The sequence below is a fragment of the Pseudorca crassidens genome, chromosome 2, assembly GCF_039906515.1.
Source record: "Pseudorca crassidens isolate mPseCra1 chromosome 2, mPseCra1.hap1, whole genome shotgun sequence".
Taxonomy (NCBI): domain Eukaryota; kingdom Metazoa; phylum Chordata; class Mammalia; order Artiodactyla; family Delphinidae; genus Pseudorca; species Pseudorca crassidens.
In genome coordinates, this window is record NC_090297.1 from 12,011,289 (window position 1) to 12,032,447 (window position 21,159).

Below are 21,159 nucleotides of genomic sequence, written 5' to 3' on the forward strand. Positions count from 1 at the left end.
CTGGGGACCACACTTTGAGAACGACTGTTCCAGTCCAAAGGCATTAATAGGTTAGACTTTCAGAAGAGAAGAGTAGTTCTCAAAGTGTGGCCTTTGAACCCGAAGTGTCGGTATCACCCAGGAAATGTAAATTCTAGTGTAAATTCAAAACGCAATTCCAAAAAGGTCAATTCCCAGAGCTTACCCCAAACCTGCTGAAGCAGAAGCGCTGGGGTGGGCCCAGCCACCTGCGTTTGGACAAGCCCCCAGGCGATTCTGAGGCAGACTCACGGGTCTAGAGCAAGCTTCGCATCTGTATAGCCCTTGGGCAGAGGGGTTCTTACCTTTGTCAAATGGGTGGGAAACCTGAACCCAGAGAGGTGCCCCAGCGATCATGCAGGGAATGGGACCAGAGCCCAGGTCTTTAGGCGGCAGGGCCTTGAACATTCTCTGTCTGCTCTCCCAGGGTGTCTAGGGCGGTCTGACCTCGCTGGAGCCTGGCCTACCTTGGGCCCCCATGACAGGAGGTGGGCAGAGTGCCTCCATGCCCTCTATCCCGGGGCGCTATTAATAGCACTCCCCTTGAGTGTGGCAGTGGGCACAGCCCTGCGCTGCGGCTTCTCTCCCGAGTTGCCCAGTTGCCACTCCCCAGGGAGCTGGACAGCCCCTTGTCAGGGCAGCCTGCAGAGGTGGGATTACACTATAGTGAGTGTTCCTGGATGGAGGAGATCCTCCACCCGCCTCCTCCCTCCCTGCCGGAGGCACCCGCTGGCTGGCAGATAGGGTGGAGTCCACCTCCTCACCCGCCATCGCCCCACGCCATGCCACTCCTGTCCTCTGTGTGTATGTGTGTGTTTGCGGTTGGGTTGTTGTTGTTTAATGAAACTTTTAAACATACACAGAAGTAGGGAAAACAGTGCGAGGAACCCTGTACACCCCGCATCCGGCTCCAACAGTCATCAAGATTTGCCTACCTTTGTTTCATCTGTTCCTTTTTTTCTTTTCCTTCGTGAAGTATTTAAAAGGAAATGCCAGTAATCAAGTCACTTCAGCCCCACATTCTTCAGGGTGCATCTCTAAATATGGCCTTTCTCTTACATAACCCCAAGGCCAAACAATGCGTAACAAAGTCAACAGGAATGCCTTAGATTATCTAATAGTCTATCCATAGTTAATTATCCCCAAACTGTCAAAAAATGCCTTTTAACTGTTGGATTGTAGAGGAATGGATTGTGTCTTGTATTTCTTTTGAGCTGTATCATTCAGTGGAATATTTAGCTTTTCCTTGTCTACAAAATGAGGAGAATTAAATGAGAGGATTAATCCTTTGAATCAGAATCCAAGTAAGGTCCATAGCAGTGCTGGCCGATAAAAACATCATGCAAGTCACAAATGCGAGCCTCCTATGTAATTAAGAATCTTCTAGCATCCACTCTGAAAAAAGTGAAAAGAAATACATGATATTACTTTTAATGGTATATATTATGCAACCCAATATATAAAATGTATTATCATTTCAGCACGTAATCATTATCAAATTTTTTTTTTTTTTTTTTTTTTGCGGTACGCGGGCCTCTCACTGTTGTGGCCTCTCCCGTTGTGGAGCACAGGTTCCGGACGCGCAGGCTCAGCGGCCATGGCTCACGGGCCCAGCCGCTCCGCGGCATGTGGGATCTTCCCAGACCGGGGCACGAACCCGTGTCCCCTGCATCGGCAGGCAGACTCTCAACCACTGCGCCACCAGGGAAGCCCCTCACGTTGTTTTTTAGTACTAAGTTTTCCAGCACATCTCAGTAGCCACATGTGGCTGGTGGCTGCTGTACTGGACAGCACAGATATATACATTATATATGGTCATTTTTCTTAGGTCTCTTAATTCTAGGGACATCTCCTCTCTTGGTCTCTCCCATGCCATTAACTTCTTGCAGAAACAGGGTCCGTTTCTGTAGAATGTCCCACACCCTGATTTGTCCCTTTGCCTCCCTGTGGTCTCATCCAACTTGCCCCTCTGTTTTCCAAATTTATTATAAATGGAGTTAACTCTAGAAACCTGATTGGTTTGAGTTGGGGTTTTTTTTATGTTTTGGGTTTTGTTTTTTTTTTTTTTTTTTTGCGGTACGCGGGCCTCTCACTGCTGTGGCCTCTCCCGTTGCGGAGCACAGGCTCCGGATGCGCAGGCTCAGTGGCCATGGCTCACGGGCCCAGCCGCTCCGCGGCATGTGGAATCTTCCCGGGCCGGGGCACGAACCCGTGTCCCCTGCATCGGCAGGCGGACTCTCAACCACTGCGCCACCAGGGAAGCCCTGTTTTTCTTTTAGTAAGGACATTTCATCAATGGTGCCCATCCCTTCCTATACATAACACGAGTCAGAAGACTCCTGATGTCCGCTGAGGTTAATCGGTGGCTTCAGGTGACGACATCTGGACCTTTCCTTTGGAAAGTTCGCCACCAACTGTCCGCTTGATACTTTCAACACCTAATAGTCTGACTCTATCATTTAACTAGGTGGTGGTTCCCACCCTTGAGTGGCATCAGCATCACCTGGAGGGCTTTTTAAACACCCCATGACTGGGAGCCAGCCCAAAGTTTCTGATTGTGCAGCTGCATGGCAGGCCGAGAAGTTGTGTTTCTAACAGAGTCCCAGGTGGTGCCATGCTGCTGGTCCAGGAGCCACACCTTGGGAGCCACAGTCTTGGGGGTTAGTTTAGCTTGCATCCGCACAGGCGCCCTGGCACCCGGGTGGGGGAGGCTCTGCTAGGAAGGGCTTTGGTGGCTACCGTTTTCTGAGCCTGTGCCACGTGCCAGCCACCGTGCCAAGCCCTCACCTGCATCATTTCATCTAATCCTCGTTAACAACCCTAAGCGACTGAGACCCATGTTCCAACTGAGCAGACTGAGGCTCAGAGAGATTGTTTCATGCCGAAGGACACACAGCAAGTCAGTGGCAGAGTCAGAGATGGAACCCAGGTCCGGGTGACCCTGAACCTGAGCCTTTAGCCACCATGCTGCATGGCCTCCTGGGCAAGTGTCACCTCCTCTGTGCACCTGCAGAGACTCTGGCCAACCCACCCTCCCCTTCTGGTTGCAGGATGTTCGCTTCCTCCTCCTCCCCTGGATGGCGAGGACACACTCCCCGACCTGGACCTCCTCCCACCTCCGCCGCCGCCCCCCCCTCCAGTGTACCTGCCTCCCGACGAGGAGCCCCCTGCCCCGATGGGGGTGTCACTCATTTCAGACTTAGAGCAGCTGCCCCCACCCCCGCCGCAGGTACTGCCAACCCTTGGTCCCTGACGGAGCCCCGTGGGTTGGGGAGGGAAGGTCGGGGCCTTTCGGGGTTCTAGGCCTAGAGGTTGTTTGGTCCCTCCTCCTACTTGAGGGCAGTCCCTCTTCAGAACTCTTTCAGGCTGGTAAAAATTAGACGTGGTTTTCAAGGTCCTTGGAGAAGGGGTGCCACACCCTTCCCCCCGCTAAGTGCCCCCTTCATCTCTGAGGACGGCATTCCGCTGTGTCTAACCTAAATCCCTTATGCTGCATTGAAAACCCATATTTAATCCTCTGCCCTTAACAGAGGCGTTGTAGAAATGGGAGAGGTTCCAGGCCAAGGGAAACCCTGATTCCAGGAGATTCCTTAGAAGCAGAGGGAAGTAGCTTTGAAGGAAGCTACTTCCCTGGGTGAAGGAACCCAGGGCAAGGAGCTGGGAGATCTGGCCTCAGTTTCTGCCTCTGTACAAAGGGGCTAATTGCGCGTGGTGCCACCACATGAGAAGCAGAGCTGAGAGGGCTGTGTGCGGTCCCCACTGGGTGACTCCTCCCCTTCTATCCCCGCAGCCCCTCGTGGAGGGGCCTCCCCTGCAGCCTCGGCCCAGTCATCTCAGACCCACAGAAGAGGAGCTGCCGCCTCCCCCAGAGGAGCCTGTCGGCTTCCCCGAGAGAGAGGCCTCCACAGGTATGGGCACAGGGACGGAAGGACTGTGTGTGACCCCCAGAGGCCCTCGTGCGGCCAGCATGAGCTTCCGGGGGGAACCAGGAGAGCAGGGACCACCGTGTCTGTCCCAGCTCACAGTATGGTGATGGGCCTTATAGTTGTGCATCAATTTTATTTTTATTGCATTAACCTTTTTTCCTTTATAACTAAAGTCCATTTAAATATTGATCAGCAAAATTTGCCATGATAGCAAAAATGCCCTAAGTTTTTTCACTATATAATTTTTTGAATACATAACACCCTTACATAGTACAAAATAAAAAGCACAAAAGGGCACACTGTGAAAAGTCTTTCCCCTTCCGCATCCCTGTATCATCTAGTTTCCTTCCAGATAGACAACCTGTTAATACCTTGTGCATCACCTTTCAGAGATATCTTACGCGTATGCAAGCAGATACAGATATATCCTTCCCCCATTTCCCCACAAGTAGTAGCAAGCTCTGTGCTGTTTTGCACTTTGCTCTCATTCCTTTGTAGTCGTAGAGCTCACTCCACATCAGAACATAAAGAGGCTCCTTGTTCTTTTCCACAGCTGTGTAGTATTCCTTAGCAGGACCCGACCACAGGGATTTAACTAGTTGCCTGTGGACGGGTGCTCAGGTGGTAATGCTGAGTGAATCGCCTTGCACCTCATCATTTTGCTTGTGTGCAAGTTTGTGAGATAAATTCCTAGAAGAGGAAGCACTGTGATAGTTTTGCCACGTTGTTTTTCTTGGTCATCCAGATCTACATTCCCACCAACAGTGTCGGAGTGCCCGTCTGCCCACAGACTCTCCAGCACCGTGTGTTACTTATTTAATAAATGGCTATTAAGTGCCTACCAGGTACCAAGGCCTTCTCTAGTCCAGGGTTGTAAAATAATTCTCCTCTGGTTTCTTCCAGTGTTCTTATGGTTTCCCTTTTCACATTTAGATCTTTGATATGTTTGGTATTATCTGGGTGTAAGGTGTCACAACAGAGATCCCTCTTTTGACTTTTTTGCAGATGGCAACCCAGTTGTCCTAACGCTATGTGTTTCTTTTTTTCTTCTTCTTCTTTCTAGTTGTGGCGCGCAGGCTCCAGGGCACGCGGGGCTCTGTAATTGTGGCACGCGGGTTCCAGAGTGCATGCGCTCTGTAGTTTGTGGCATGCGGGCTCTCTTGTTGAGGCGCGCGAGCTCAGTAGTTGTGGCCGTGGGCTTAGTTCCCCCGCGGCATGTGGGATCTTAGTTCCCTGACCAGGGATTGAACTCACCGTGTCCCCTGCATTGGAAGGCGGATTCTTTACCACTGACCACCAGGGACGTCCCACACTATGTGTCTTGATTTTAGCTTTTTAAAGACCCTTTACCTTTTTTTTTGGCCACGCTGCTTGTGGGATCCTAGTTCCCCAACCAGGGAACCAGGGATTGAACTCGGGCCCTTGGCAGTGAAAGCATGGAGTCCTAACCACTGGCCTGCAAGGGAATTCCCCACCTTCCTTCTTTTTCATTTTTTTTTAAAGTAAGGTTTTATTTATTTATTAATTATTATTAATGAGCTCAAGCTCTTTGCTGTGAGTGGGCCTCTCATTGCGGTGGCTTCTCGTGTTGCGGAGCTCGGGCTCTAGGTGCATGGGCTTCAGTAGTTGTGGCACGCAGGCTCAGTAGTTGTGGCGCACGGGCTTAGCTGCTCTGCGGCATGTGGGATCCTCCTGGACCAGGGCTCAAACCTGTGTCCCCTGCATTGGCAGGCGGAGTCTTAACCACTGTGCCACCAGGGAAGGTCCCCCACCTTCCTTCTTTTATTTATTTATTTATTCATTTATTTATTTTTGGCTGCGTTGGGTCTTCGTTGTTGCGCGCAGGCTTTCTCCAGTTGTGGCCAGCGGGGCTACTCTTTGTTGCGGTGCGCGGGCCTCTCATTGAGGTGGCTTCTCTTGTTGCGGAGCACGGGCTCTAGGCGCACGGGCTTCAGTAGCTGTGGCTCGCGGGCTCTAGAGCGCAGGCTCAGTAGTTGTGGCGCACGGGCTTAGTTGCTCCGCGGCATGTGGGATCTTCCCGGACCAGGGCTGGAACCCGTGTATCCTGCACTGGCAGGCAGATTCTTAACCACTATGCTGCCACGGAAGGCCCCCCACCTTCCTTCTTAATGCCCATCATGACCCTGCCCATGAGCTGAGGCTGCATTTATAACACCCGGGGGTTTCAGACAGAGACCTGGCACTCTGGGCTGGTTCTGGGTGGCGACTGGGTACAGTTCTCCCAGGCTGGGCGGGTCATGGCCTGTATATCCTCTACCCCAGACGTCTGTGCCTTCTGCCACAAGACCGTGTCCCCTCAAGAGCTGGCTGTGGAGGCCATGAATAGGCAGTACCACGCCCAGTGCTTCACGTGCCGCATCTGCCGCCGCCAGCTGGCCGGACAGAGCTTCTACCAGAAGGATGGGCGGCCCCTCTGTGAGCCCTGCTACCAGGTAAGCCCCAGGGCAGTTCCCCAGGTGCCTGGCACTGAGCTGGACACCTGGGAGATGTGGTATCATCTCTTTCTCCACAACAATCTGGGGAGATAGGCACTAGTGACCCATTTTACAGATGAGGAACTTGAGGCTCAGGGAGAAGGAACTCAGCCAAGGTGTGTTTGTTCCCCGTGGCTGCCGTAACGAATGACCACGACCTCGGTGCCTTCAAACAGTACACATTTATCCTCTCATGGTTCTGGAGGTCCGAAGTCCAAAATCAGTTTCACTGAGTCAAAACCAAAGAGTTTTGCTCCCTCCAGAGGCTCTAGGGGAGAGTCCATTTCCTCACCTTTTCCAGCTTCTAAAGCCATATTTCTTGGTTCCTTCGTCCATCTTCCAACTCAGCAGTGTGGCATCTTGCATCAGTATCTCTTTTCCTTCTGTGTCAAATCTCCCTCTGCCTCCCTCTTGTAAAGATACTTGCGATGACATTTGCGGCCCACCTAGATAACCCAGGATAACCTCCCCATCCCAAGATCCTTAACTCAGTCACATCTGCAAAGTCTCTTTTGCCATGCAAAGATGGTCACAGACTCCAGGGCTTAGGATCCAGATATCTTTGGGGGCATCATCCAGCCTTTTACACTGTCACCCCAGGGCTGTCTGGTTCTGAACCCTGCCCGTGGTTATTTATTTATTTATTTTTGTCCATGCCACGCGGCTTGCGGTATCTTAGTTCCCCAACCAGGGACTGAACCTAGGCCCTCGGCAGTGAAAGCACTGCGTCCAAACCACTGGACCACCAGGGAAGTCCCATCCTGCCCGTGGTCTTGCTGCTCCCTCACCTAGAGCCACAAGGTTCCAGTGCACAGTGTGACGGGGCATCTCTGGGTACCAAAGACAGTCTGAGAGAGCTAGTCTGGATGCCAAGGTGTTGGAATTGCTAACTCTCCTGTGGCGTGTGGTGGCGTTTTTCCAGGTAGTGTACAGAACTCCCACATATGCATCACCTGGGGGTACAGTGGATCTCACCTTGTCCTTGTAGATTGGTAGCACCTGGCAATCTGCATTTTCCACAAGTCTCTCAGGTGATTCTTTTTTTTTTTTTTTTTAAACATCTTTATTGGAGCATAATTGCTTTACAATGGTATGTTAGTTTCAGCTTCACAACAAAATGAATCAGTTATATATATACATATGTTCCCATATCTCTTCCCGCTTGCGTCACCCTCCCTCCCACCCTCCCTATCCCACCCCTCCAGGCGGTCACACAGCACCGAGCTGATCTCCCTGTGCTATGCGGCTGCTTCCCACTAGCTATCTACCTTACGTTTGGTAGTGTATACATGTCCATGCCTCTTTATTGCTTTGTCACCGTTTACCCTTCCCCCTCCCCATAGCCTCAAGTCCATTCTCTAGTAAGTCTGTGTCTTTATTCCTGTTTCACCCCTAGGTTTTTCATGACTTTTTTTTTTTTTTCTTAAATTCCATATATATGTGTTAGCATACGGGTCTCTTGTAGACAGCAAATATATGGGTCTTGTTTTTGTATCCATTCAGCCAATCTGTGTCTTTTGGTGGGAGCATTTAGTCCATTTACATTTAAGGTAATTATCGATATGTGTGTTCCCATTCCCATTTTCTTAATTGTTTTGGGTTTGTTATTGTAGGTCTTTTCCTTCTTTTGTGTTTCTTGCCTAGAGAAGTTCCTTTAGCAGTTGTTGTAGAGCTGGTTTGGTGGTGCTGAACTCTCTCAGCTTTTGCTTGTCTCTAAAGGTTTTAATTTCTCCATCAAATCTGAATGAGATCCTTGCTGGGTAGAGTAATCTTGGTTGCAGGTTTTTCTCCTTCAACACTTTCAATATGTCCTGCCACTCCCTTCTGGCTTGCAGAGTTTCTGCTGAAAGATCAGCTGTTAACCTTATGGGGATTCCCTTGTGTGTTATTTGTTGTTTTTCCCTTGCTGCTTTTAATATGTTTTCTTTGTATTTAATTTTTGACAGTTTGATTAATATGTGTCTTGGCGTATTTCTCCTTGGATTTATCCTGTATGGGACTCTCTGTGCTTCCTGGACTTGATTAACTATTTCCTTTCCCATATTAGGGAAGTTTTCAACTATAATCTCTTCAAATATTTTCTCAGTCCCTTTCTTTTTCTCTTCTTCTTCTGGAACCCCTATAATTCGAATGTTGGTACGTTTAATGTTGTCCCAGAGGTCTCTGAGACTGTCCTCAGTTCTTTTCATTCTTTTTTCTTTATTCTGCTCTGCAGTAGTTATTTCCACTATTTTATCTTCCAGGTCACTTATCCGTTCTTCTGCCTCAGTTATTCTGCTATTGATCCCATCTAGAGTACTTTTAATTTCATTTATTGTGTTGTTCATCGTTGCTTGTTTCATCTTTAGTTCTTCTAGGTCCTTGTTAACTGATTCTTGCATTTTGTCCATTCTATTGTCCATTCTATCTCCAAGATTTCGGATCAACCTTCCTATCATTATTTTGAATTCTTTTTCAGGTAGACTGCCTATTTCCTCTTCATTTGTTAGGTCTGATGGGTTTTTATCTTGCTCCTTCATCTGCGGTGTGTTTTTCTGTCTTTTCATTTTGCTTATCTTAGTGTGTTTGGGGTCTCCTTTTTTGCAGGCTGAAGGTTCGTAGTTCCTGTTGTTTGTTGTGTCTGTCCCCAGTGGCTAAGGTTGGTTCAGTGGGTTGTGTAGGCTTCCTGGTGGAGGGTACTAGTGCCTGTGTTCTGGTGGATGAGGCTAGATCTTGTCTTTCTGGTGGGCAGGTCCACGTCTGGTGGTGTGTTTTGGGGTGTCTGTAGACTTATTATGATTTTGGGCCGCCTCTCTGCTAATGGGTGGGGTTGTGTTCCTGTCTTGCTAGTTGTTTGGCATAGGATGTCCAGCACTGTAGCTTGCTGGTCGTTGAGTGAAGCTGGGTGCTGGCGTTGAGATGGAGATCTCTCGGAAATTTTTGCTGTTTGATATTATGTGCAGCTGGGAGGTCTCTTGTGGATCAGTGTCCTGAAGTTGGCTCTCCCACCTCAGAGGCACAGCACTGACTCCTGGCTGCAGCACCAAGAGCCTTTCATCCACAGGGCTCCTTAATTTGGGATGATTGGTTGTCTTTTCAGGTATTCCACAGATGCAGGGTATATCAAGTTGATTGTGGAGCTTTAATCCGCTGCTTCTGATGCTGCTGGGAGAGATTTCCCTTTCTCTTCTTTGTTCTCACAGCTCCCAGGGGCTCAGCTTTGGATTTAGCCCCGCCTGTGCGTGTAGGTCGCCGGAGGGCGTCTGTTCTTTGCTCAGACAGGACGGGGTTAAAGGAGCCGCTGATTCGGAGGCTCTGGCTCACTCAGGCCCGGGGGTAGGGAGGGGCACGGAGTGTGGGGCGGGCCTGCGGCGGCAGAGGCCGGCGAGAAGTTGCAGCCTGAGGCGCGCCTGTGCGTTCTCCCGGGGGAGTTGTCCCTGGATCCCGGGACCCTGGCAGTGGCGGGCTGCACAGGCTCCCCGGAAGGGCGTGTGGCTAGTGACCTGTGTTCGCACACAGGCCTCCCGGTGGCGGCAGCAGCGGCCCTAGCGTCTCATGTCTGTCTCTGGGCTCCGCACTTTTAGCCGCGGCTCGCGCCCGTCCCCGGAACTCTCTCAAGCAGCGTTCTTAATCCCCTCTCCCCGTGCACCAGGAAACAAAGAGGGACGTAAAAGTCTCTTGCCTCTTCGGCAGTTCCAAACTTCTCCCCGGACTCCCTCCCGGCCAGCCGCGGCGCACTAACGCCCTGCAGGCTGTGTTCACGCCGCCAACCTCAGTCCTCTCCCGGCGCTCCGACAAAAGCTGGATCCTCAGCTCCCAGTCCCGCCCGCCCCGGCGGGCGAGCAGACAAGCCTCTCGGCTGGCGAGTTCCGGTCGGCCCGATCCTCTGCGCTGGAATCTGTCCGCTTTGTCCTCCGCACCCCTGTTGCTGTGCTCTCCTCCGCGGCTCCCAAGCTCCCCCACTCCGCCTCCCGAAGCCTCCACCCGCGAAGGGGCTTCCTAGTGTGTGGACACTTTTCCTCCTTCACAGCTCTCTCCCGCTGGTGCAGGACCCTTCCCTATCCTTTTGTCTCTGTTTAGTTTTTTCTTTTGCCCTACCCAGGTACGTGGGGGGTTTCTTGCCTTTTGGGAGGTCTGAGGTCTTCTGCCAGCGTTCAGTAGATGCTCTGTAGGAGTTGTTCCATGCATAGATGTATTTCTGGTGTATCTGTGGGGAGGAACGTGATCTCCGCGTCTTACTCTTCCCTCTCAGGTGATTCTGATGCACATTGAAGTCTGAAAACTACTGATTTAAGGTGTTAGAATATTTGGAGTCGGGACTATTTAGAAAACTCAAAACGATCTGATCCCAGGCAGTAAGGTGCTGTGGAAGGAGAAAGGAGCCAGGCCACCCCACCCTGACCCTCGGACCCCATCCACATGACAGTGGGGGGTGTCCTTACGCTCTTCCCCAGCTTGGAGCCAGGCAGGGGTGAGACACTGAGGCGAAGAAGGGGTGAGGGTGGGCTTACAGCTGGGAGCAGCCAGGAGGGGCTTCAGCAGTGTGCTGGTGAGACAAGGGCTGCCCCCAGGATGGTGGGGGGCGGGAAGCAGGGAGAAATGCTGCCCCCACCAAACGTATCTGTCCAGAGGAAATCAGGTTAAGATGAACAGGAAGGGGAAGAGACATGTAGGGGAAAAGGTGGATGGGTTAGCAAGAGGCCCCGTGTTCTGCCTCAGTGATACCTACTCCTTTCTTTCTCCTTCTCTCTCTTTCTCTCCCTCTCTCTCTCTCTGTCTCTCTCTCTCTCATCCCTCCTCACTCCAGAAAGGATTTGAGGCAGCTTATAAGAATGCACATATACCTGTAGTCAATAATAATGTTGTACGACTTCCCTGGTAGTCCACTGGTTAAAACTCCGTGCTTCCACTGCAGCGGGCATGGGTTCAGTCCCTAGTCGGGGAAGTTCTGCATGCTGCACGGTGCGGCCAAAAAATAATAATAATGTTGTACACATAAAACTTTGTTGTTGGGCTTCCCAGGTGGCGCAGTGGTTGAGAGTCCGCCTGCCGATGCAGGGGACACGGGTTCGTCCCCCGGTCCGGGAAGATCCCACATGCCACGGAGCGGCTGGGCCCGTGAACCATAGCCGCTGAGCCTGTGCGTCCGGAGCCTGTGCTCCGCAACGGGAGAGGCCACAACAGTGAGAGGCCCGCGTGCCGCAAAAAAAACAAAAAAACAAAACAAAAAAAAACTTCGTTGTTAAGAGGATAGATCTCATATTAGGTATTCTTACCACAGTAACATAAAAAAAAAATTTTAGAGGATACATATAATACCATGAGATATAAAATAAATAGATAAAACAGAGGAAAATCAAGGTAGACAGTTAGTACCCCAAAAATATGTGAATGAAAGACCCCTGTACTCATCCTAAAAGTGGAGCATGGAATTGGACTGTGAGCTTCCAAGTGGCCAAATGGAAAAGGGTAATAAGTTTCGAGGTTTATCGTCCATAAAATAAAAAGCACAGCAATTCCTCTGGGAATGCCTTTTACTGACTCTGAAGTTTTAGAGAAATTTCTCCTATGGGCCCTTATGGACCCTGGCCTCAAGCATTTCCTAGTAACAAAAAAAAAATGCAGTCATAGCTTCATGGCAGGATTCCTGACTGTACACCAGGGATATAGTGCCAAACTCGATCCCCTCTAAGCAATGTGAAGGTTTGGGGGTAGTAGTTCCAGGCCAATTGCATGAATGTGAGCACCTCTCCCGTATCTCTGCCTTCCGGGCCCCTGTGGGTAGCCAGTCTGATGCCCCTTGTGGCTTGGAGTGGGCACACCCACGGGATGGCTCTGAGGCAGTGGCCCTCTGTCCCAGGACACCCTGGAGAAGTGTGGCAGGTGTGGCGAGGTGGTCCGGGAGCACATCATCAGGGCCTTGGACCAGGCCTTCCACCCGACCTGCTTCACGTGTGTGACCTGCGCCCGGTGCATCGGGGATGAGAGCTTTGCCCTGGACAGTCAGAATGAGGTGTACTGCCTGGACGATTTCTACAGGTACAAGAGGGGTCCGTGCACTGCATGGGGCACGGAGGACAGGGTGGGGCTCAGGCGGGATGGAGGAGTCGAGCCTGAGTGCTGGGGGCTGGGTCAGAGCTGGCCTGCAGAATCCAGGACTGCCTGTTCCACATACCCTGTGTTTGACTTAGCACCTGCTTGCAGCTGACACTTTTTGAGCAATTCCCCTTGGGTTTAAGCCATTTAATCTCGAAACTGTCTTACAGGCAGGCACTATTAAAGGTTCTGTTTTAGCAAATGTGGAAACTGAGGCATGCAGTACATAAGTACCTAAAGTCTCCCCGATCGTAAGTATGGAAGCTGCGATTCAACCCCCACTGACCTGATATCCAGGCCTTGCTCTCAAACCCCAGACCGCAGTGCCTCCCCTCAGAGCTGGAGCCATATGGAGTGGTAGCAACACACATCTGCAGGGCCCCATCCCTGCCCTCGAGTTGCTTGCTGCCCAAGGGGAGAGACAGGTGTGCCTAGTAAAAAACGAAAGAAGAAAAAGCAGTGACCTATAATACAAGACAAATGCAATGGGTGCCCCCCTGCTTTCTTAAATTCTAATGTTCCCATCACTTACTTGCCTTGAGCTAGTTATACCCTGGGAAGCAGGGTCTAATCACACAGGTCTCTCCATCCGCTCCTGCCAGGAAGAAATAGGCATGTGTGGTCGTAGCTCCAGGTGTAGTTAGATAGCAACGGGTCTGAAATAGCTCTGGGAGGCGAACCAGAGCTGGCCCGCGTTCTGACAGCTAATTTCTGTGGTTGTCGACGTGAACGCCTCCTGAGCATAAGTTTCTTTCCCTCTAGGAAATTCGCCCCTGTGTGCAGCATCTGTGAGAATCCCATCATCCCCCGAGATGGGAAGGATGCCTTCAAAATCGAGTGCATGGGAAGAAACTTCCACGAGAATTGCTACAGGTGTGAGGTGAGTGGAGCAGCGCTGATTTAAAGATGCAATTGGTCCTGTTCGATCACCGGACAAACCCTGTTGAAAGCCTGCTGTGTGCCAGGCCCTCGGCCAGGACAAGTCCAGGTTGGGGCTCTGCTCTCAGATGGCTCACCATCCAATAGCAGAGACAAATGAAAATGAAAATAATTACAAGTATGCTCTATTAATCAGAACTCTTTGAGTTAATGATAGAAACCAAACTCAACCTGCTTTCCGCAAGAAAGGGGATCTTAACGGGAAGGCTCTTGATGGTGATATCACTGATGACATCAAATGGTATCATAAGGCTCTCTCTCCATCTCTCGGTTCTGCCTTTCTTGTGTGTTTGCTTCATTTTCTCTTCCTGGGGGCTGGCATCCTCTGTGGGGCTGGGGGTACAGTGCGTGGCCATGGTTGGCTCAGGTTTATATCCTTCCAACTTAGAAACCCCATCCAGGGATCCCGTTCAGTCTCAAGAAGGCCTCTGATTCACCCAACATGGGTCACATGCCCATTCTAGACCAATCGGTGACCAGGGGCTATGATTGATAACCTCTGGGGCCAGGCAGGTAGGACTGTATGAAACAGATTGGGATTGATACAACCACTGGAAAGAAGAAAGGGATGCTGGGCAGACCCACACCACAGATGTCCTTTTCAGGTGCTAAGAAAGAGCATGTATAAATCAGCGTTGGGACAAAGAAGTCAGTGATCAAGTGATCAAGGCTGGTGCAATCAAAGGCACTCTTAGAGGAGGCAGTACTTAACCTGGGTTTTGCAGGTTGAGTAGGAGTTTGCCATGTATTCAGAGCGGGGAAATGAAGTCCAAAAGGAGGCATGGGCCTGTGAAATCCTACTGTGGCACAAACAGCCTGAAGAACTGGAGGAAGTAGAAGTTTTGAGGTGTGTCTGGAGTGTAGAGTGCTGGATGGTGTGGTAACAGTGTGGCCAGAGAAAAGGAAAGGGCCCCCTGTGCCAAACGAATGAGTCTGGACTTCAGGCTGCAGGGAGTGGGGAGGCTGGTTAGAAGCTGGTGCAGCAAGAAATGCCTGGGGAGTCGCACAGGCCCCACACTCAGAAGGGTCCCGTGCTTGCTTTGAAGCTCTGCTGTCATTTTCTTTTAATCCTTCTTTTTTTTTTTTTTTTTTTGCGGTATGCGGGCCTCTCACTATCGTGGCCTCTCCATTGCGGAGCACAGGCTCCGGACGCACAGGCTCAGTGGCCATGGCTCACGGGCCCAGCCGCTCCACGGCATGTGGGATCCTCCTGGACCGGGGCACGAACCCGCGTCCCCTGCATCGGCAGGTGGACTCTCAACCACTGCGCCACCAGGGAAGCCCTAATTCTTCATTTTTGAATAAGGGATTCTGCATTTTCATTTTTCCCTGAACCCTGCAAATTATATAGTCAGTCCTGCTGGGGAGGCTGTAAGAGCCCTCCCCTACCTCTTCCTGTCACCTCCATGTCACTGATGTTTCTGTCTTCTCTGGTGATGGTGACAAAGGTGTCACCTAAGTGGAGACTCCAGAGCAAGTCTCTCTTTTTTTCTTTCTTTCTTTCTATTTTCTAATTGAAGTATAGTTGATTTACAATGCTGTGTTAGTTTCTGGTGTACAGCAAAGTGATTCAGTTATACATATATATATTCTTTTTCATATTCTTTTCCATTATGGTGTATTACAGGCTACTGAATATAGTTCCCTGTGCTATACAATAGGACCTTATTGTTTACCTATCCTGTCTGTAATAGTTTGTAACAGAGTAAATCTCTTAATCAGCCAGTGAGTGATTCCAAACATTTATTTACTCACATTTAAACAGATATGTAGGGAATTCTCTGGTAGTCTAGTAGTTAGGATTTGACGCTTTCACTGCCATGGCCTGGGTTCAATCCCTGGTCAGGGAACTGAGATCCCACAAGCCTCGTGATGCAGCCAAAATTAAAATAATAATAATTAATAATAAAAACAGATATGTAGAACTAAGAAGCATTTTCGCTGAGGGTGACCAGGGAGTTTAGTCCAGAAGTTGACACATTGCTTCATGATTATGTTGATTTGTTCTGGTTCAAAGTCCGGCTGATAACGCATCTTGAAAGAACAATGGTGAAATTCAAGTGCTGTTATCGCTATAGCCCACATTAGATCCAGTGGTGATTGCATTTCCCCGGGCCTGGCTGGTGAGCAAATAAGCCCTCCCTGCTCCTCCTTGGTCAGCTAGGCTGAGGCTACTGGGAACATTACCCAGCCTCTGCCATGAGTCAGAGTTTGGACTCCACCAGCTGCATTTCAGGCTGTGAGGCTCCAACCACAGTGGCCTAAGCAGATGTGGGTGCTGTTTCTCTAGGAAGGGAAATGGGTTTCAAGATGCCATCCACGCTCCCTCCACCATGCCTGCCTGCCTTTTTTTTTTTTTTTTTTTTGGCTGCACTGCCCTGCATTATGGGATCTTAGTTCCCTGACCAGGGATCGAACCCGTGTCCTCTGCAGTGGAAGCTCAGAGGTTTAATCACTGGACCGCCAGGGAATTCCCCATTCCTGCCTACTTTGTGGTCCATGTTATTTCTTACTATTGCTGGAAGGGGAACAATACCTTCATACTTGGCTAGTATCGTATTTATTTATTTATTTATGGCTGTGTTGGGTCTTCGTTGCTGCGCACGGGCTTTCTCTAGTTGCGGCGAGCAGGGTCTACTCTTCGTTGTGGTGCGCGGGCTTCTCATTGCGGTGTCTTCTCCTGTTGCGGAGCACGGGCTCTAGGTGTGCGGGCTTCAGCAGTTGTGGCACGCGGGCCTAGCCGCTCCGCAGCATGTGGGATCTTCCCGGACCAGGGCTCGAACCCATGTCCGCTGCATCGGCAGGCGGACTCTCAACCACCGCGCCACCAGGGAAGCCCTCGGCTAGTATTTTTTAATATATAAAATGCTTTCATGCACGTCTCACCTTATTTAATCCTAATGATGATCTTTCGATATGGGAGTTCCCGTCTCCATTTAAGATGAGGAAACTGAGGGTGAGAAGAGTGGTTCTGCCCCGTGTTCTTCTGGGCTGGGTTTGGGCAGCTTTCTGCCACCTGACAGCTCCTTCGCAAACTGCGACTCGGTCATGGTTGATTCTCATTTAGAAGAGGTCACGTGTGCCCCTGTGGGACTTTAGGCTTGGCACTTGGTGCTCTCAGAATGCCGCACAACTGGCTGTTAGGGATAGCACAGGTCCTGGCACTAAATAGCCCAGAGTCCCCTTGAGACACTCGAGGTGCAGTTCCAGGGAAGAGACACACAAGGGTGTCCTCCCCAGCTGGCCGAGCTGGGTCAGGGTGGCACCCGTGACCCCAAAGTTGTCCCTATGGAGACCAACCCCTCTGTTCGGATCAGTGAAGCTTCCAGGGGACGCCAGCCGTGCCCTGAGCCGGGTCTCTGGACATTCATCGTTCCTGTTATTTCCTGTGTGTGCTCGAGTGAGGCCCAGAGCAGGTGTGGGCTCGTGGCAGAACGGTGAATTTGGCAGTTTGGGCCCCAAGTCCCCATCCTCCAAATTCTAAAATCTTTTGGTGATTTAGAAAATTGGAAATATTAAGGTTTGTGCTAGTGTTGTAGCTGTTCAGGCAGTGGAACAACAAAAAGAACCCTGAACTCTGAGCCTGGAGACCCCATCCTCTCCCAGCTCTGGAACCAGCTGTGCGACCTGAGGCAGGCCGCACCCCTCCCCGGACCTCAGGGGGAGGGTGTTAAGGCCCTTCTAGCCCTTTCCACGATCCCTCAGGGGGCTTCTCCACCAAAGGGCCCCCTCTTCTCCCAGTGTCCTCGGTTCTCCCCTCAGCTGATTGAGTTAATTTCCTCAGTGGATGCTGGCGAGTCCCACCTGTGCAGACTCCGCGCCGCTGTGCTCAGGCCTGGGGTCCATCCACGTGTGCCTTGTTCCCGCAGGACTGCAGGATCCTCCTGTCTGTGGAGCCCACGGACCAAGGCTGCTACCCTCTGAACAACCGTCTCTTCTGCAAGCCGTGCCACGTGAAGCGGAGCGCTGCGGGCTGCTGCTGAGGGCACCGTGGTCGCACACCAGCCCCACTCGGGGTCCCTCCCCAACTCGTTTCCCTTCCTGACGTGCTCTTGCAGACTTTCCTTCTGAGCCACACAGGGACCAGCCTGCAGGCCTGCCCCTCGTGTCCGGGACCCAGGCCTCCTCCCAGCTGAGAGCGCCCTTTAGACTCTCAGCCATTCCTTCTCTGCTCTGGGCACCGGGAGGCTTCCGTACCGTGAGTGTCATGCCTGGGGGTCCCATCTCCACGACTCTGGCCCCCCTTGAGCACTGGCCTTGGCCTCCATTTCCAGGGGTGAGTTGGGGTGAGTCTCTAGATAGCACCCTGTGTCCCTAGCAGTGACACGTTAGCTCTGGAGGTGCTGAGACCAGCTCTGCCTTGCAGGACTGAGCTGTTTCAGGAAAACTGCAAAGTCCCTTAAAAAGCACTATTTTTAAAATTTGAAGTTTAAGTGATGAGAAACATTCTTCGGATTTTTGGGAGGGGAGGTGGGAATCTTAAAAGAAAATGCCTTCCATTGTTCATAAATGTACAAGATTGTGACCTACTGGTGGCATGGCCATGGACTTCCCACACTGGGGACATGTCATGCTGACATGGGGCCGAGGCATGAACCCGAACATCAGAGGCAGGAGTGAAGGATGACATGCTGACACCCAAGGAAGTCGGCAACCCCTGCACCCTGGCTTCCGGCGCCTCCTTCTGTGTGCGACAGTGATTCAACAGACATGGATTGAGTGCCTGTTGTATGCTGGGGAGCAGAGTACAGGGGCTCTGAGTGTTCGTCCTGCAGCAGCTTCGACTACGGCCGTGCACACGCGTGCGCGCGCACACACACACACACACTCCTCCAGGACAGCAACAGGGGTGTCCCCCAACCCCTACTCGGGCCCTCCAGCCCAGGCTGCCTTGTGACCACTGCCTTCTCAAGGCCACACCTAGAAGATTCTTCTTCTCTTTTAAGGAAAATCATTTTTGTTGCTTTGTCCCTTCTAAGACATTTTGTAGAACATGAACACATTAAACAAGATGTGCTTTCCTCCCTGGGGCTGTCTCGATGTACCATGTGCTCCTAGGAGGATGCCGTGGTACCTCCAGGTACCGGGAGAGATTCCCTGTAGGGCCCCTTAAGGGCTTCAGACCGGAGCACAGCTTCTTGCCCGAAGCTTAGAGCAGTGAGTCGCACACTCCAGGTCTTCCCATACCTCCACAATTTCTATCATACAAGGACCTCCTATTCTATTATCTCCTTAATATTTTCTTTAACTCAACATCCTTTTTTTTTTTTTTTCCTCACTTACCGGTTTAGTCTTAGGTTAACTAAGCAATATATCCATGCAGTCACGTGTCGATGTCTAGCTATACATGAAAATAAATGCATAACTATTCGAAGTTTGTCTGTGTTCCAACTAAGGCCTCACCTAGGTAAATGCTGGCCTTTGATAGTAGCACCAGAAAAATGTCTGGGCATATCTGCTCAGTGTGGCATGAGTGTCCAGCAAGTGCCTGTATCCCCTGCCCCCAAACTGGGGCTCTTCTCAGCAGGTCAAGAAGCTCCTGTCCCTTCTCATCGCCAGCAATGAAGACTTACCCAGGCCAGCTCGCAGGTGCACTGTTCCTGGACACACCCACCAGCAATGACGTGGCTGCTGGGTGACCAGGGTGGTCCCTGCAGGAGGCCCTCTAAGGCCACCAAGTCCTTTAGCAGAGTCAACACCACCCTCAGGATGTGCTCTCTGCACGTGGGCCACGCTGCCCGTGAGGTTGCTCGCCCGCTGCAGCTCGGACACCACCTGCTGGGCCTGGTGAGCACAGCTCCGGAGAGAAGGATACGGGGCCAGAAAGGGCGCTGGACCTGGAGGCAGGTGACCCCGGTCTCAGACCTGGCTCTGCTGCTCTACAGCCTGGACAAGTTATTAATCATCTGAGCCTTGCTTTTCTCATCTCTAAAATGGAAGCAATACTGGTATCTATCATAGAAGATTGCTGGGATAGAAGTGTTGGGCTGGTGAGGTTTCTGAGAAGCTCTTGAGTCCCTTGTACCGTCTGGTGCTGGCTGGCAGTTCTTAGCCATCGCTCCTGTCAGCGTTCCTCCACGGTCCTTTTGAAGCCCATCAACCAGAGACCACTGGGGACATGCCCGTGGTTCGCAAAGTTGGGTTTATCGTGCTGGCTGCAGGGGGCGGGATGCATCTCGGCGAGAGTTGGGGGGCCCCTAGAACTTGGGTAGGTATTGAGGGGTTTGGGGAGGATTTGAGGAAGCGGGGCTTTGCTCCAGATGTGTGCTGTCGGGAAGCAGGGGCGTTCTGGGCTTGCGAAGCTTGATTCTCTTCTATCTAGGATGTGGCACTGGCTGTGCTTGGTAGGGGAGCAGCAGCTGCTCACAGGATGAGGGATATTGGCCATTTGTGTATCTAGCCCAGAGGGGCTGGGCTCCAGGACACGCCTACAGTGCTCTGTGAGGCTGGAGCTCACCAAGGCCCAGAGATGAGGGCCAGGCTAGCAGCTCCCAGCTGTTGGGACACTTTTCTCTCTCAGTCGCCAAGTTTGGTTTGGTGTGGTTTTTCTTGTCATTAAATTGTCATCTTGTGCTGTGGTTCCTCGTGTCCCGGCCTCTTTCTGGTTGGTTGTGTTTGGAAGGGTGGCGTCTGGATGAAACTCTGGGGGCGCCTTTGTCTTCTGGGCGTACATTCATAAATCACTCCAGAAGGGGACACTTCTAGGGAGATTTATGCAACGTAAAATAAGCCAGTCAGGAAAAGACAAGGCGCTGTGTGATTCCACATATGTGAGGTCTTAGAGTAGTTAAATTCATAGAAGCATGGTGGGTTAGGGGCTACCGGGGTTAGAGAGTTGTTCAGCGAGTACAAAATGTGAGTTTGCACAATGAAAAGTGGTCTGGAGAAGAATGCACAACAGTGTGAATGTACTTAACACCGCTGAACACTTAAGAGTGGTTATCTAAGGAGCCCGCCTGCCGCGACTCAGGAAGCCCACGTGCCGCAACTAAGGAGCCCGCCTGCCGCGACTCAGGAAGCCCACGTGCCGCAACTAAGGAGCCCGCCTGCCGCGACTCAGGAAGCCCACGTGCCGCAACTAAGGAGCCCGCCTGCCGCGACTCAGGAAGCCCACGTGCCGCAACTAAGGAGCCCGCCTGCCGCGACTCAGGAAGCCCACGTGCCGCAACTAAGGAGCCCGCCTGCCGCGACTAAGGAAGCCCACGTGCTGCAACTAAGGAGCCCGCCTGCCGCGACTAAGACCCAGTGCAACCAAATAAATAAGTTAATATTTTTTTAAAAATGGTTATGGTGGTAATTTTATATTATGTACAATTTACCACAGTTTAATAGTATACATAATTGAATGCTTGGAGACAGGGTGAGGAGCTGATAAAGTGATGTAACAGTCCCGAGGGGGTGACGTGCCATGCCCCACACTGGGGTCCTAGGAAGGCTGTCCATTACTGTGCGCGAACCCAGTGAGTGAGATGCTGCAGGCTGACCTGGGCTTCCTGAAGGCAGGTGCTATGCACGGCCACTAGAGGGCAGCATGGGCTAGCGAACCGGACATTGAGCCCTGGGGAGCCAACGTTCTCATGCCCCTCACGGGGTCCTCAGCTTCTCCAGATGCAAAATGGGAATAATTCCTGCCTGCCCACTGCACATGGTTGCAGTGAGGCTGAGAGAAGAAAACGACTTGGAAAACTAGAAAGTGAGCGATGTGG

At 51.4% G+C, this 21,159-nt stretch overlaps 1 protein-coding gene and 1 long non-coding RNA gene across 4 annotated transcripts in view; both read left to right on the forward strand.

Moving 5' to 3' along the window:
• LOC137215802 (uncharacterized) overlaps positions 1-1,517 on the forward strand; it is a 3,481-nt gene extending 1,964 nt beyond the window's left edge. The window contains exon 2 of the long non-coding RNA XR_010939441.1: positions 86-1,517. This is a non-coding gene — a long non-coding RNA (uncharacterized lncRNA). The remainder of the gene's footprint in view (positions 1-85) is intronic.
• FBLIM1 (filamin binding LIM protein 1) overlaps positions 1-20,031 on the forward strand; it is a 26,533-nt gene extending 6,502 nt beyond the window's left edge. The window contains exons 4-9 of one of the 3 annotated variants that reach the window (XR_010939396.1): positions 3,069-3,247; positions 3,809-3,926; positions 6,228-6,397; positions 12,279-12,457; positions 12,685-12,765; positions 13,277-13,394. Coding sequence is in view for 2 of the 3 variants with exons in the window: in XM_067721389.1 (XP_067577490.1) it covers positions 3,069-3,247; positions 3,809-3,926; positions 6,228-6,397; positions 12,279-12,457; positions 13,277-13,394; positions 17,323-17,436 (878 nt within the window). In the remaining variant the exon portion in view is untranslated. Of the gene's footprint in view, positions 1-3,068; positions 3,248-3,808; positions 3,927-6,227; positions 6,398-12,278; positions 12,458-12,684; positions 12,766-13,276; positions 13,395-17,322 lie in introns of those variants that run through there. The other 2 variants (XM_067721389.1, XM_067721401.1) reach the window with 2 other exon arrangements.
• Positions 20,032-21,159: the final 1,128 nt, after the last annotated feature.